Source organism: Dendrobates tinctorius, unplaced genomic scaffold (genome assembly GCF_039654945.1).
Source record: "Dendrobates tinctorius isolate UK_male_01 unplaced genomic scaffold, ASM3965494v1 ptg000107l, whole genome shotgun sequence".
Classification (NCBI taxonomy): domain Eukaryota; kingdom Metazoa; phylum Chordata; class Amphibia; order Anura; family Dendrobatidae; genus Dendrobates; species Dendrobates tinctorius.
The window spans coordinates 5,637,855-5,650,227 of NW_027361775.1; the positions used below are offsets into that span (position 1 = coordinate 5,637,855).

At 41.9% G+C, this 12,373-nt stretch overlaps 1 protein-coding gene across 2 annotated transcripts in view; it reads right to left on the reverse strand.

Annotated features, from left to right (window-relative positions):
* Positions 1 to 690: 690 nt before the first annotated feature.
* TINAG (tubulointerstitial nephritis antigen) overlaps positions 691 to 12,373 on the reverse strand; it is a 152,234-nt gene continuing 140,551 nt past the window's right edge. The window contains exons 10-12 of one of the 2 annotated variants that reach the window (XM_073589142.1): positions 6,923 to 6,962; positions 5,211 to 5,258; positions 1,578 to 1,677 (exon numbers count right to left, since the gene is read on the reverse strand). In XM_073589142.1, coding sequence (XP_073445243.1) covers positions 5,211 to 5,258; positions 6,923 to 6,962 — 88 coding nt within the window. In that variant the 3' untranslated portion in view covers positions 1,578 to 1,677. Of the gene's footprint in view, positions 1,678 to 5,210; positions 5,259 to 6,922; positions 6,963 to 12,373 lie in introns of both variants that reach the window. The other variant, XM_073589141.1, reaches the window with a different exon arrangement.

Sequence of the window (12,373 nt, forward strand, 5' to 3'; positions counted from 1 at the left end):
GCAGCGCAGGTCAAAGCGCAACTAGCGCACGGCCTGCGCACGATCTGCGCACCCTATGCTAAAGATAGGGTGCGCCGATCGCAGGCGCCGCTGTCCGCTAGGAGGCGGCGCTACAAGGAAGGGGCGGGCATGCCGGGCAGAGAGCCGGCTCGGGGGCGGAGCTACCCCCGGCCGTGCGCGCGCTGAAAATGCGCTAGTGTGAAACCGGCCTAAGAAAGATGTTTTGTTCGAACAATCTGACCTTCATCAGTTCATAGATTGCCACCCAGGAGAAACATGTTGTGGGAAAGAAGAAATTGCAGTTGCAATTTCAAGTACCAACCCCTTTGTTCATTGGACAGATAAAATGCTACCAGAGAAGTCTTGTGAAGGTACTCACTTAGAGAATACAGGAATGCTTGCCTGAGTGGAGGATTAAGGTAATTGAGGGAGTCAGAGGAGATATCGTTTGGCCGAATGATTGTTCTGCTGCCAGCTATCTAATACTTTATCCTTTTCAATTTTTTAACTGTGCCAGCACCAGAAAAGCACCATCATTAGTGGATGACCAAACACATGAGAATACAAAACACAACTTTCAACAATTTAAACTTTGACACTTAATGATACAAGTCATGATAATTTTTTTTGCAATTCTGTTTTGTTTCTTCAACAAATATAAGAATAAGTATCAGGACAGAGAACACAAAGCAGCTTTCAAAATTTTTAATTTATGTTTTTCAATTGTTAGTTTCATTAGCACTGTACAGGGTATTATTGAGAGATACCAATTACTTTCACTTAAATAAGTCAATTTGTACATCCATTTTATTTTTTATTTGCATACAGAAAGCAAAACTGGAAGTTTATATTTCAAAGATTATTGTCTACTACTATTTCTCACACAAATTGTAAAAACAAATGCTTATAGTGCACAATAAACTTTAAAATGAAAAGAAATATCTTTACATTGCTTTCTTAATGCAGTAATGTAAGATTTGTAAATCAGCAATAACACATTTTTATAATATTTCTTTTGTATATTTATGAGGAAATTTTAAACTATGCAAAAATATGCCATTTCAGAAACTGAGTAATTAGCCTCCTGCTGAATCTTCCATGTTTAATGTAATAATATTTCCATAAGTCTAGTTAAGAAAATTTTAATTCAAACCAAATAACTTTTTGAAGACATTTCAATAAAATAATGACTATGCTGTATAAATGGAAGAGGTTCAACAAATAAAGATTATAAAATCAGCTGTTTTATTATTATCATAATTCATATTAATTTAATTGTATTACTTCTACTTCATCCATATAACAGAAGGAATTGTTATAATATGTAAACCTTGGATAAACTAACTATAAAAAAATTAGGCAATGTTCATGCCGGCTTTGTTGTTTCCATTGTTCTGCTCCTTTATAGGAGAATAAAAACTAAAATAATAAACATCATATGATGGAGACAAAAGGATTCCAATGACTATAAAGGAGCCATCAGAACATCTGTCAATTGTATACGGAATTTAACAGAAAAAAAAATAAACCAATAAAACAGATAAAATCCTGGTATTATTCCATGATATGACACCAAGCTCCTATTATCAAACTTTCAACTCCGCATTCATTATCTCCACGAGTAATTCTGAAATATCCGTTTTCACCCCATTTGTTTCCCCATGAATTTGCAACAATCTGAAACACAAATTTAACATATTTAGTGCATTACTTGTTGAACACATTCAACCAATAAAATTGGCAACCACATGCATCTGGCTTTGGCTGGATATTACTGATACATGGTAGAGGGCCCTGAGGAAGTTCCTTTCGTTTATATTCGGTTGGGTCCAGAAGTTTTTGGATAGTGAAAGATTTTTCAGAATTTATCCTCTGTGCACAGTACAATGGATTCAGAAACAGACACAAAAAAAGAGGAGATTTAGATTAAATTCAAGGGATAAAAGGGAATATGTCACCAGTTTATGCCAACTAATGTGAAAACAGCAAAATGTAGAACAGAAACACTGAATACAGCGATATATCATTTACTTGGCTACAGGTCATTGCTTTCTTAGAAGGAGAATATTATTACTAGACTATTAAATCTGCTGCCATATACAGGTGCTTCTCACAAAATTAGAATATCATGAAAAAGTTAATTTATTTCAATTCTTCAAAACAAAAAGTGAATCTCATATTATATAGTCATAAAAGAGTGATCTATTTCAAGTGTTTATTTCTGTTAACATTGATGATTATGGCTTACAGCCAATGAAAGCACAAAAGTCATTATCTCAGTAAATTAGAATACTTTATAACACCAGCTTGAAAAATGATTTTAAAATCCGAAATGTTGGCCTACTGAAATGTATGTTCACTAAATGCACTCAATACTTGGTTGGGGCTCCTTTTGCATCAATTACTATATTAATGCAGCGTGGCATGGAGGCGATCAGCCTCTGGCACTGCTGAGGTGTTATGGAAGCACAGGTTGCTTTGATATCAGCCTTCAGCTAATCTGCAGAGCTGGGTTTGTATCTCTCATCTACCTCTTACAATACCCCATTAATACTCTATGGGGCTAAGGTCAGGCAAGTTTGCTGGCCAATCAAGCAAAGTGATACTGTTGCTTTTAAAAGAGGTATTAATACTTTTGGTAGTGTGGACAGGTGCCGAGTCCTGCTGGAGAATGAAATTTCCATCTCCAAAAAGCTTGTTGGCAGAGGAAAGAATGAAGTGCTCTAAAATCTCCAGGTACACTGCTGCGCTGACTTTGGTCTTCATAAAACACAGTGGACCTACACCAGCAGATGACATGGCTTCCCAAACCATCACTGATTGTGAAAACTTCACACTAGACCTCAAGCAGCTTGGATTGTGGCCTCTCCACTCTTACTCCAGTCTCTGGGACCTTGGTTTCCAAATGAAATGCAAAATTTACTTTCATCTGAAAACAACACCTTGGACCACTGAGCAACAATCCAGTTCTTTTTCTCCTTGGCCCAGGTAAGACACTTCTGGTGTTGTCTTTTGGCTTGACACAAGGTATGCGACACTTTTAGCCCATGTCCTGGATGTTTCTGTGTGTGGTGACTCTTGAAGCAGTGACTCCAGCAGCAGTCCACTCCTTATGAATCTCCCCCAAATTTTTGAATGGCTTTTTTTTAACAATCCTTTCATGGCTGCAGTTATCCTGGTTGTTTATGCAACTTTTACTACCACACTTTTTCCTCCCACTTAACTTTTCTATTAATATGCTTGGATACAGCACTCTGTGAACAGCCAGCTCCTTCAGCAATTACCTTTTGTGGCTTACCCTCCTTGTGGAGTGTGTCAATGACTACCTTCTGGACATCTGTCAAGTCAGCAGTCTTCCCCATGATTGTGGAGCCTACTGAAACAGACTAAGGGACCTTTTTAAAAGCTTAGGAAGCCTTTGCAGGTGTTTGCTAATTATTCTAATTTACTGAGATAAGGACCTTTGGGATTTCATTGGCTGTAAGCCATAATCATCAACATTAACAGAAATAAACACTTGAAATAGATAATTCTGTTTGTAATGACTCTATATAATATAGGAGTTGCACTTTTTGTATTGAAGAACTGAAATAAATTAACTTTTTGATGATATTCTAACTTTGTAAAAAGCACTGTTAGTCCTTCATATCCAAGAGTTCTGTATAACTGGACCCCCATCGCTCATGGCAGTTTTCTGCCTATGCACATACAGTGTTGTGCAAATTAACTGGGACAAAGCATTTTTTTAAGTAAAATTGTAAGTTGGTTACCAGTCAGTGATTCAAACCAGTTTTAACTGCTTTGAACAGGTGTGAGTGCCTGTTCAAAGCAGCTAAAAGTGGTTTGAATCACTGACTGGTAACCAACTTACGATTTTACTTAAAAAAATGCTTTGTCCCAATTAATTTGCACGGCACTGTAGTATACAGAAAACTGTCAATCAGGCACGTGAGCAGGGTTACACGAGCTCATTTTTCGAAAATTGGTAGATCTTCAGAAGATAATCAGTGATTTATTAAAAATGCAGCGAGCAGCCTAGTAAGTGAGACATCGCTGAAATCAAGGTCTCTTCCCCTACATTATGCTGCTCTTAGATTGGGTAGCAAACACATCATGGCACAATCATTTAAACAGAAATATTGCATTAAGTGTTTAGGAATTACATCTAGAAATGATCAAAATCGATTTGATGTAAATCGAATTTGACTTGAATTATAGTCATGTCACAACAAATTCAAACAACTTGCAAATCAATTCAAGTGGCAAAAAATATGTCTGCCACATTTTTATATATTGCAGAAGATTGTCTCGGACCTCAGGCAATAATCTCACGGTTTCCCCATAATACTTTTCAGATATCAAATAACATGGCATGGCCCAGTCAACCAGGAGGGACAATCATTGCCTGTATAAAAGCTTAGTTAGTGTATGAAGAAGCCATTTTACTGTAATTTTAGGAAAATGAGCGTAAGTCAGAGCTCATACTAGAAACAGGAATATAAAGCTCTAAAACATTGGAGAAATATGCCAGACAGTAATGTGTTGTGTAAGTGCAGCAGAAAATAAGATAAGTGGGAGGCCGGGGTCAGACTTGCGAGAAACTTGGATGAGTCTCGCACATCAATATCCGGCATTGACGCCGGCACTCGGACCGGAGCGTTCAGCTGCATGTATAATTTTGGGAAGAGGCTTGAGTTTTCTTGGAAAGAATAGGAAAACATTTTGACATTTATTTGTGCATGTCTGCTTTGCACATCTGTTTTGCTAGTTAAATTTGACAGCCATTGTTGCCATACCTATGACCTGCTGCTATATTTTCTTTCTGTATGTGTAAATAACTAACTAGCATTTCTTGTTACTTCTTATTTGGTGGAAAGGTTAAGTATTTGGGGTTTGAAAGATTCTAAAAAAAATATACTGTTGTTCATGATTTATGGTAAAAGAAAATGCAGCAATAGCTATATAGGGTGTGGTAAAAAAAGAAAAAACATATTTTCCATGGTAAAACTGTGTTTGCTGCTAGTAGCAGCAAAAGCACCACCACTGCTATTGACTCCAACCATCCGAGCAGTAGCATCAATGCAGGTCACAATTAGCCTACTTTTCCATCTACAAATGTATCATTGGGGAAGAAACAGAGGGAAGAATATTTGGCACATTGCCTGTCTTAGTCTCAGCAGAATGATGCTGCCTCTGTTCACAACACTTACTCAAACTGTGATGATTCTATAATGCTGTAGATAAGCCCCCGATCCAACCTGAAAGATAAGAAAAATAAGTTTTATTATACTTGCCGGGGGGGCACGATCCGGTCTGATGGGTGTCGCAGGTCCGCGTCCTTCCATCTTCTTGCGATGCCACCCTCCAGCTTGCTTCATTTCTCCCCGTCATCGCGCTCCTACGTAGGCATAATTATCTGCCCTGTTGAGGGCAGTGCAAAGTACTACAGTGTGCAGGCGCTGGGCCTCTCTGACCTTTCCCAGTGCCTGCGCACTGCAGTACTTTTGTCTGCCCTCAACTGGGCAGATAAGTACGCCTGCACAGGAGCTGCAATGCTGGGGAGTGATGAAGCCAGCAGGAGGGTGGCATCGCAAGAAGATGGGAGGCGCCAGACCCGGACCTGCGACACCCATCAGACCAGACTGCATAGGACCGCCCCCGGGGTGAGTATAATAAAACTTATTTTTCTTATCTTGCAGGCCAGATTGGGGGCTTATCTACAGCATTATAGAATGCTGTAAATAAGCCCTGAAAGGCAGTGACCGTATCTTATATCAGCCAAAACTACTGACAGGTTACCTTTAAATTGTGCTAGAAAATGGGAAGAGAATAGCATGAAGAAAGAGCTCATGAGCTTAAGTGTAATACATAATCTATCAAACTTCAAGAAGGTTGTGTTATAGCATGGGCTTGTATAGCTCCCAATGGCACTGAACCAATGGTGTTTATTGATGATATAAATGTCTATAGAAATAGCAGGAGTATGATCAGCCAAGTCATCTTGCAAGGAAAATGACTGTTTCCTGGAAGATTAAGTGACTACAGAGAAAGGCTGTGTGCACACGCTGCGGATTCCGCTGCGTTTCCGACGCTGCGGAAAAGACCGCGCGGATTTGCTGCGGTTTTGAATCCGCAGAAAGAATTGCATGTCAATTCTTTCTGCGGAAACCGCTGCGGGTTCCTATCTCCACCATTGTGGAGATAGTGAATCCGCAGGACCAAACCGCAGGCAAAACCGCAGATAATCCGCAGGTCTTTGGACCTGCGGATTATCTGCGGTTTTTGCAAAATCCGTGCGGATTAATCCGCAGCGGATTCCGCAGCGTGTGCACGTACCCAAACAGTGCAAAGACTGATGCCGGACAGAGATGCAACCGTTTGAATGAAGTCCTTATTAGCTAAGAGAAAATTACTTTTTCACAGAGGACCAGTCAAGGGCATGATCAGCTGAACAACATTCTTTCTTTCTCTATATTAAAACACCACTCTAGTATTTTTAATTTATTTTACACCGAAGTGGTGCTTCTAGTCTTATACTTACCTGCTGCTGTCTTCACCTTTTATCACTGCCACTCCCATTGATCTCCTGCAGTTTGTGACCTGATGGATCACTCCAGTGTTTCAAGGAGTGAGTCAGGGGTCACTCTTCAATGCAAGTTTATGAAAGCCTAGTTCATGTGCTCATAGACTGGCATTGAGAGATTATTACATAACTTTTGTATTCTGGCCAGTCAGAAGTTGCATTTACAAAATGGCGCTGTGGGACAAGAGTGGTGCCTGTAAAGGGTGAAGACACTGGAGGATGAGTTTAAGACCGGGGGTAAGGATTTTACATAAGAAGCACCACTCCAGCACTGAAAAAAATGCTGGAGTTGTGCTTTAATTGCCAGTTCATTCTAAATAACCTAACTGAGAGACTTACCCAAAATTTTTCAATAGTTGGTCTACGTAGAGCACCCCATCTTAAAAAAGATAAGACATCATAAAATTAGCATCTACAATTAATTCTTATCAGATGAAATGTGTTAATACTAATTTTTGTAGTGGCTTATGTTTTAGTAGATTATAACAGTATTTAAAGTGGTGTTTCAAGATTTTTTAAATGCCTCAGATTGCTTTAAAATAATAAAATAAATTATACTCACCCTCCATAATCCTCAACAGCTTCAGTTCTGACACGTACTTGTTATCTCCTGTCTTTGATACCAGTCCTCGACACAGCAAAAATGGCCAAAAATATCTGCTCAGCCAATTAATGGCCACAGTACTTACCTGTCTCAGCCAGTGATTGGCATAGTGAGTCGTTCGGGACACTTCCAGGGTTGTCATTAGTCACTTTAGAGTTTCTTAGGCATGCTCCTATGAGCTATGAACAAAGCAGTGTGCACAGAGGAGCCATAGGAGTTGTGACCACCATCCATTTTGAATACTGAACTTTGTGTTATCTATGCACAGATAATTTCTCTTCATTATAATCCTTACTGTGATGATAATAGAGGGCTGATGAGATATAATCTCCACAAGACAGGAATATTTCAAGATTTTTTTTAATAGTCATAAAACTGTGTACACCCATTACATTTTTGTTAATATTTTATTGCATCTTTTAATGGGACCACACTGAAAATAATACACTTTGATACAATGTAAAGTAGTAAGTGTACAGCTTGTATAACAGTGGAAATTTGACATGCCCTCTAAATATCTAAATATCTCAACACACAGCAACTATTATCTAGACCGCACGCAACAAAAGAGAATAGACCACTAAGGGAAAATTGTCTAATTGTGCCCAATTAGCCTTGTTCCCTTCCCAGTGTCATGTGATTAATTAGTATTGCAATGTCACAGGTGTGAATGGGAAGCAAGTGTGTTAAATTTGGTGTTATCGATCTCACATTCTCTCATACTGGTCACTGGAAGTTCAACATGGAGCCTCATGGCAAAGAACTCCCTGAGGATCTGAAAAAAGAATTATTGCTCTACATAACGATGGTCAAGGTTATAAGAAGATTGCCAACACCCTGAACTTAGCTTCAGTACAGTGGCCAAGACCATACAGTGGTTTAACAAGACAGGTTCCACTCAGAACTGGCCAAAGAAGTTGAGTACATGTGCTCAGCGTCATGTCCAGAGGTTGTCTGCAAAATAGACTTATGATTATTTCCAGCATTGTTGCAAATGTTAAAGGGTTGAGGAGTAAGCCTATCAGTGCTTAGACAAAATGCTACACACTGGATCAAATTTGTCTGCATTTCTGTAAAACCAGAAGGAAGACTCTTCTAAAGATGGTGCGCAAGAAAGCTCACAAACATTTTGCTGACTAAGGACATGAATTACTGGAACCATGTCCTTTGTTCTGATGAGATGAAAATAAAATTATTTGGTTTAGATGATTTCAAATGTGTGTTGTGGCAATCAGTTGAGGATCACAAACACAAGTGTGTCTTGCCAACAGTCAGTCATGGTGGTGAGAGTATCATGGTTTGGGACTGCATGAGTGCTGCCAGCTGTGTGGAGCTATAGTTCATTGAGGGAGCCAGGAATGTCAACATGTACAGTAATATACTGAAGCAGAGCAGGATCCCCTCCCTTTGGAATCTGGGCTGCAGGTGTCATGCTGGCACCTTGGCTGGTTGGCGCGAGCGAGGGGGTTGTGGCCCCACTGTGCCACAAACCAGACTACCCTGGAAGGGCGAGACTAAGACAGCTACCTAGGTCTTCACTGGAGCCTCCGATGGTGAGGTCAGGTTGGTGCAGCAAGTAGCTGCCATGTGCCTCTCCATGGTGGTGTCTGGCTATGGCTGCAGATCCCACTGGGGGACAGGACACTTGGACAGGTATGACTGTCAGGCAGGCAGGTGGGAATGGCAGGCACGGCTGGTACCCAGGCAGGCACGGCTGAGACACAGGGCAGGAAGGCACGGCTGAGACTCAGGGCATGCAGGCATGGCTGAGACAAAGGGGAGGCAGGCACGGCTGAGACACAGGGCAGACAGGCACAGCTGGGACACAGGGCAGGCAGGAGTGGTATATGAAGGAACAGGTAGAGACCTGTTCACACAGCAAGTGCAGGTACTGGTACAGGCAGGAAGGAATGGTGTATGAAGGGACAGGTAGAGACCTGTTCAGACAGCAGGTGCAGGTACTGGAACAGGCAGGAAGGAGTGGAGTATGATGGAACTGGTTTGGACCTGTTCACACAGGAGGAGAGGTACAGGTACTCACAGGAAGAAGTGGAGTATTACGGAACAGATTTGGACCTGTTCACACAGGAGAAGAGCCGCAAGGGTGTGGAGCACACACAGAGCCGCAAAGGTGCGAAACACAGGCAGAGCCACAAGGGTGTGGAGCACAGGCAGAGCCGCAGGAGTGCGGAACACAAGCAGACCAGCAGGAGAGCGGAACACAGGCAGAGCCGCAGGAATGCGGAACACAGGCAGCACCACAGGAGTGTGGAGCACAGGCAGATGGCGGACAAAAGGAAATACACAGCAGGGAAAAGAGCCACAGACAAGAAGACCAAGAGACAGAGGTAAGACAGAGTTCAGACAAGGTAACTGTACGAGACAAGGCACAAGACCAAAGACACAGGGACCAGGAAATACTGCCTACTGGTGGCCTGAGAGGACATGTACAAGACAAGGCTAGAACAAAGACACAGAGACCAGGATAAGACATGGCAGGGACCAGGATATTCTGCCTCCTGGAGGGCGGACAGAGAAGTACAAGACAAGGTAAGAAACTATAGTACAGGGATCAGGATATTTTGCCTCCTGGAGGGTGGACGGAGGTACTAGACAAGGTACAGAGACACAGAGACTAGGAATGAAGCCTCCAGAGAAGGGAAAACATAGGACAGGACCTGGCTTACTCAGCAGCAAGACACTGAGTTAAAGCTTTGCACAGGCAGCTACCATCGGCTGGAGCTGCCCTAAATACTAGAGGCCTCTTGGTAATTGGCCAGGGACACATTAGACAGCTTCACCCTGATTCCATAAGAACGAGAGAGTTCTGGCGCGACCCCCCTATGCACACAGCCAGGAAGCTTGCAGAGAGTAGGCAGGAAGCAAGAGGCACACATGGAGCCGGCAGCAGACAGAACACACAGCAAGGCCTGGAGCAGTGAGTAAGTTGGTGTGTGGGGGATGGGAAGCCATGCAATGATGCCGGCAGGGTTGTTACAGCAGGGCAGTATTCCAACATGATGACCACTAACTTGCTAAAGGTGTTTGACTGGACAAGCATGTCTCCAGACCTAAACCCTGTTAAGCATCTGTGGGGCATCCTCAAATGGAAGGTGGGGGAGTGCAAAGTCTCCAACATTCACCAGCTCTGTGATGTCATCATGGAGCAGTGGAGGAGGATTTCAAGTGGCAACCTGTAAAGCTCTAGTGAACCCTATGTTCTAGAGGGTTAAGGTAGTGCTTGAAAATAATGGAGGCTGCACGAAATAATATGTATTCTTGCTCTGCTCGGTCTTGCCATGGTGTATTAACTAGGAAATAAAAGGAGAACAAAGTCCTGGAAGTGATGGCATGGTCCCCAGAGAGTCCTCATCTCTACCTGATTGAGTCTATCTGACATAACTTAAAGAGACAGAAAGATATGTGCAAGCCTACATCCACAAAAGATCTGTGGCTAGTTCTCTAAGATGATTGGAACATGCTTCCTGGAAAGTTCCATCTGAAATTATGTGCGAGTATACCTGTGTGAGAATTGGTACTGTTATGGAAGCAAAGGGTACAAAGGAAGATTACGCCTCATATTGAATTGATTTAAATTTCACTTTTACACATTCACTTCACTATTAACATTTCTTTCTCTGAAGGCATTTTTTAAGTCAATCTTATAGTACTTTGTGTCATTTTTTCCGTACTTGCCTAAAACTATTGCTTATTAACAGTATTTTTTTATATATACTTAAGAATTATTATATACTATATATTAGCTGCTGTGACTGTTGGCTATAGGTCAGAAAAGAAAGTGCTCTTCAAATGTCCTAAAGTCTCTTTCTACTAAAGAGAGTGATAGCAAGTTTATTAAATACTGCTCCTACTATGTTCATTGATAATTATTAATTTAAGATGCTGCATATACAGATAAATGCAAAAAGCCATGCAAAAAATACTGGAGACAAAGTAGAGATTGCAACATCTAATAACTTGTGATAAATGTGGGACTATCTATTGCATCCTCCTGGAGGGGTAGCTATAGAAGTATATTTTTGGCCTTTTTGTGGGACAGATAACTAGATGTGGCATCATCTACCCCACCTTATTATCTTTCTTTACATAGCTTTACTATTGGCATTTATCTGCATATACCTGTGTTTATGATTTATCTACTTTTACAGATTGGACTTTACTTACTATCTGTTTAAGGGTGCTTAATCCAAAATTTGTTTGACTCAGTAGTATGGGTTGTTTTTGACCACATCAGTTTCAGACTTCAAGGTTTTTTTTCTACACTGCTGTGTGTATTTTACGTAATTTTATTTTTTTTTCCCCTTTCATTAATGATTGTATATGGTTGATAAAGATTCTTTTGATATTATTCATGCATTAATATGTTGTTTAGATGTACCTGACAGTTAAGGCCTCTTTCACACATCAGGTTTTCGCCGTCAGGCGCGATCCGGCGCTTTTGACAGAAACCGGATCCGGCGAAATTCAATGCCGGATCCGGTTTCCCCCCCATTGACTTGCATTTGCGCCGGATCGCGCCGTATGGCCATGCGTTTCATCCGATTTTCGCCGGATCCGGCAATGTGACGCGATCCGGCGTCTGGAAAAAACGGAGACTGTAACGTTTTTTGTCTCCGGCGTAAAAGCCGGACACGTCGGATCCGGCGCGTCCGGCTTTTTCACACAATGAAAGCCTATGAGCGCCGCAATGCGCTGGATCCGGCGAAAGCCGGATCCGGTGGCCGGATCCGGTTTTTTGGGTCTGAGCATGCTCAGTAGCTCTGCCCACAAGACATATATAAAAGCAAGACAGTGGGACCCACAGCCACACCCAACATGCCACCCAAGAAAGCAACCAAGCGCAGCAGGAGAAGGCAGGAGACCACTGCAGCACCATCAGCACCACCACCACCCCAAATGGAGCAGCAAATGGAACATGCTGAGGAGGGGAGGCCAGCAGCAGATGAGAGACGGTAATTATCAAATCCCCCATTCCTCCAAACTAGGGCTATTGAATATCAAGATATTCATTGGCCCTTTGTTTCTCTTTATTCAACAGCCGCCCAATAGATGCAGCAGCAGCAGCAATGGCAGCAGGTGGAACACCACCCACAGGCATGGAGTGTGGCCACCAGGAAGACAGCACATCATCTTCTGGGAGCCCTCCCTCGCATCGTCAGCGTTTG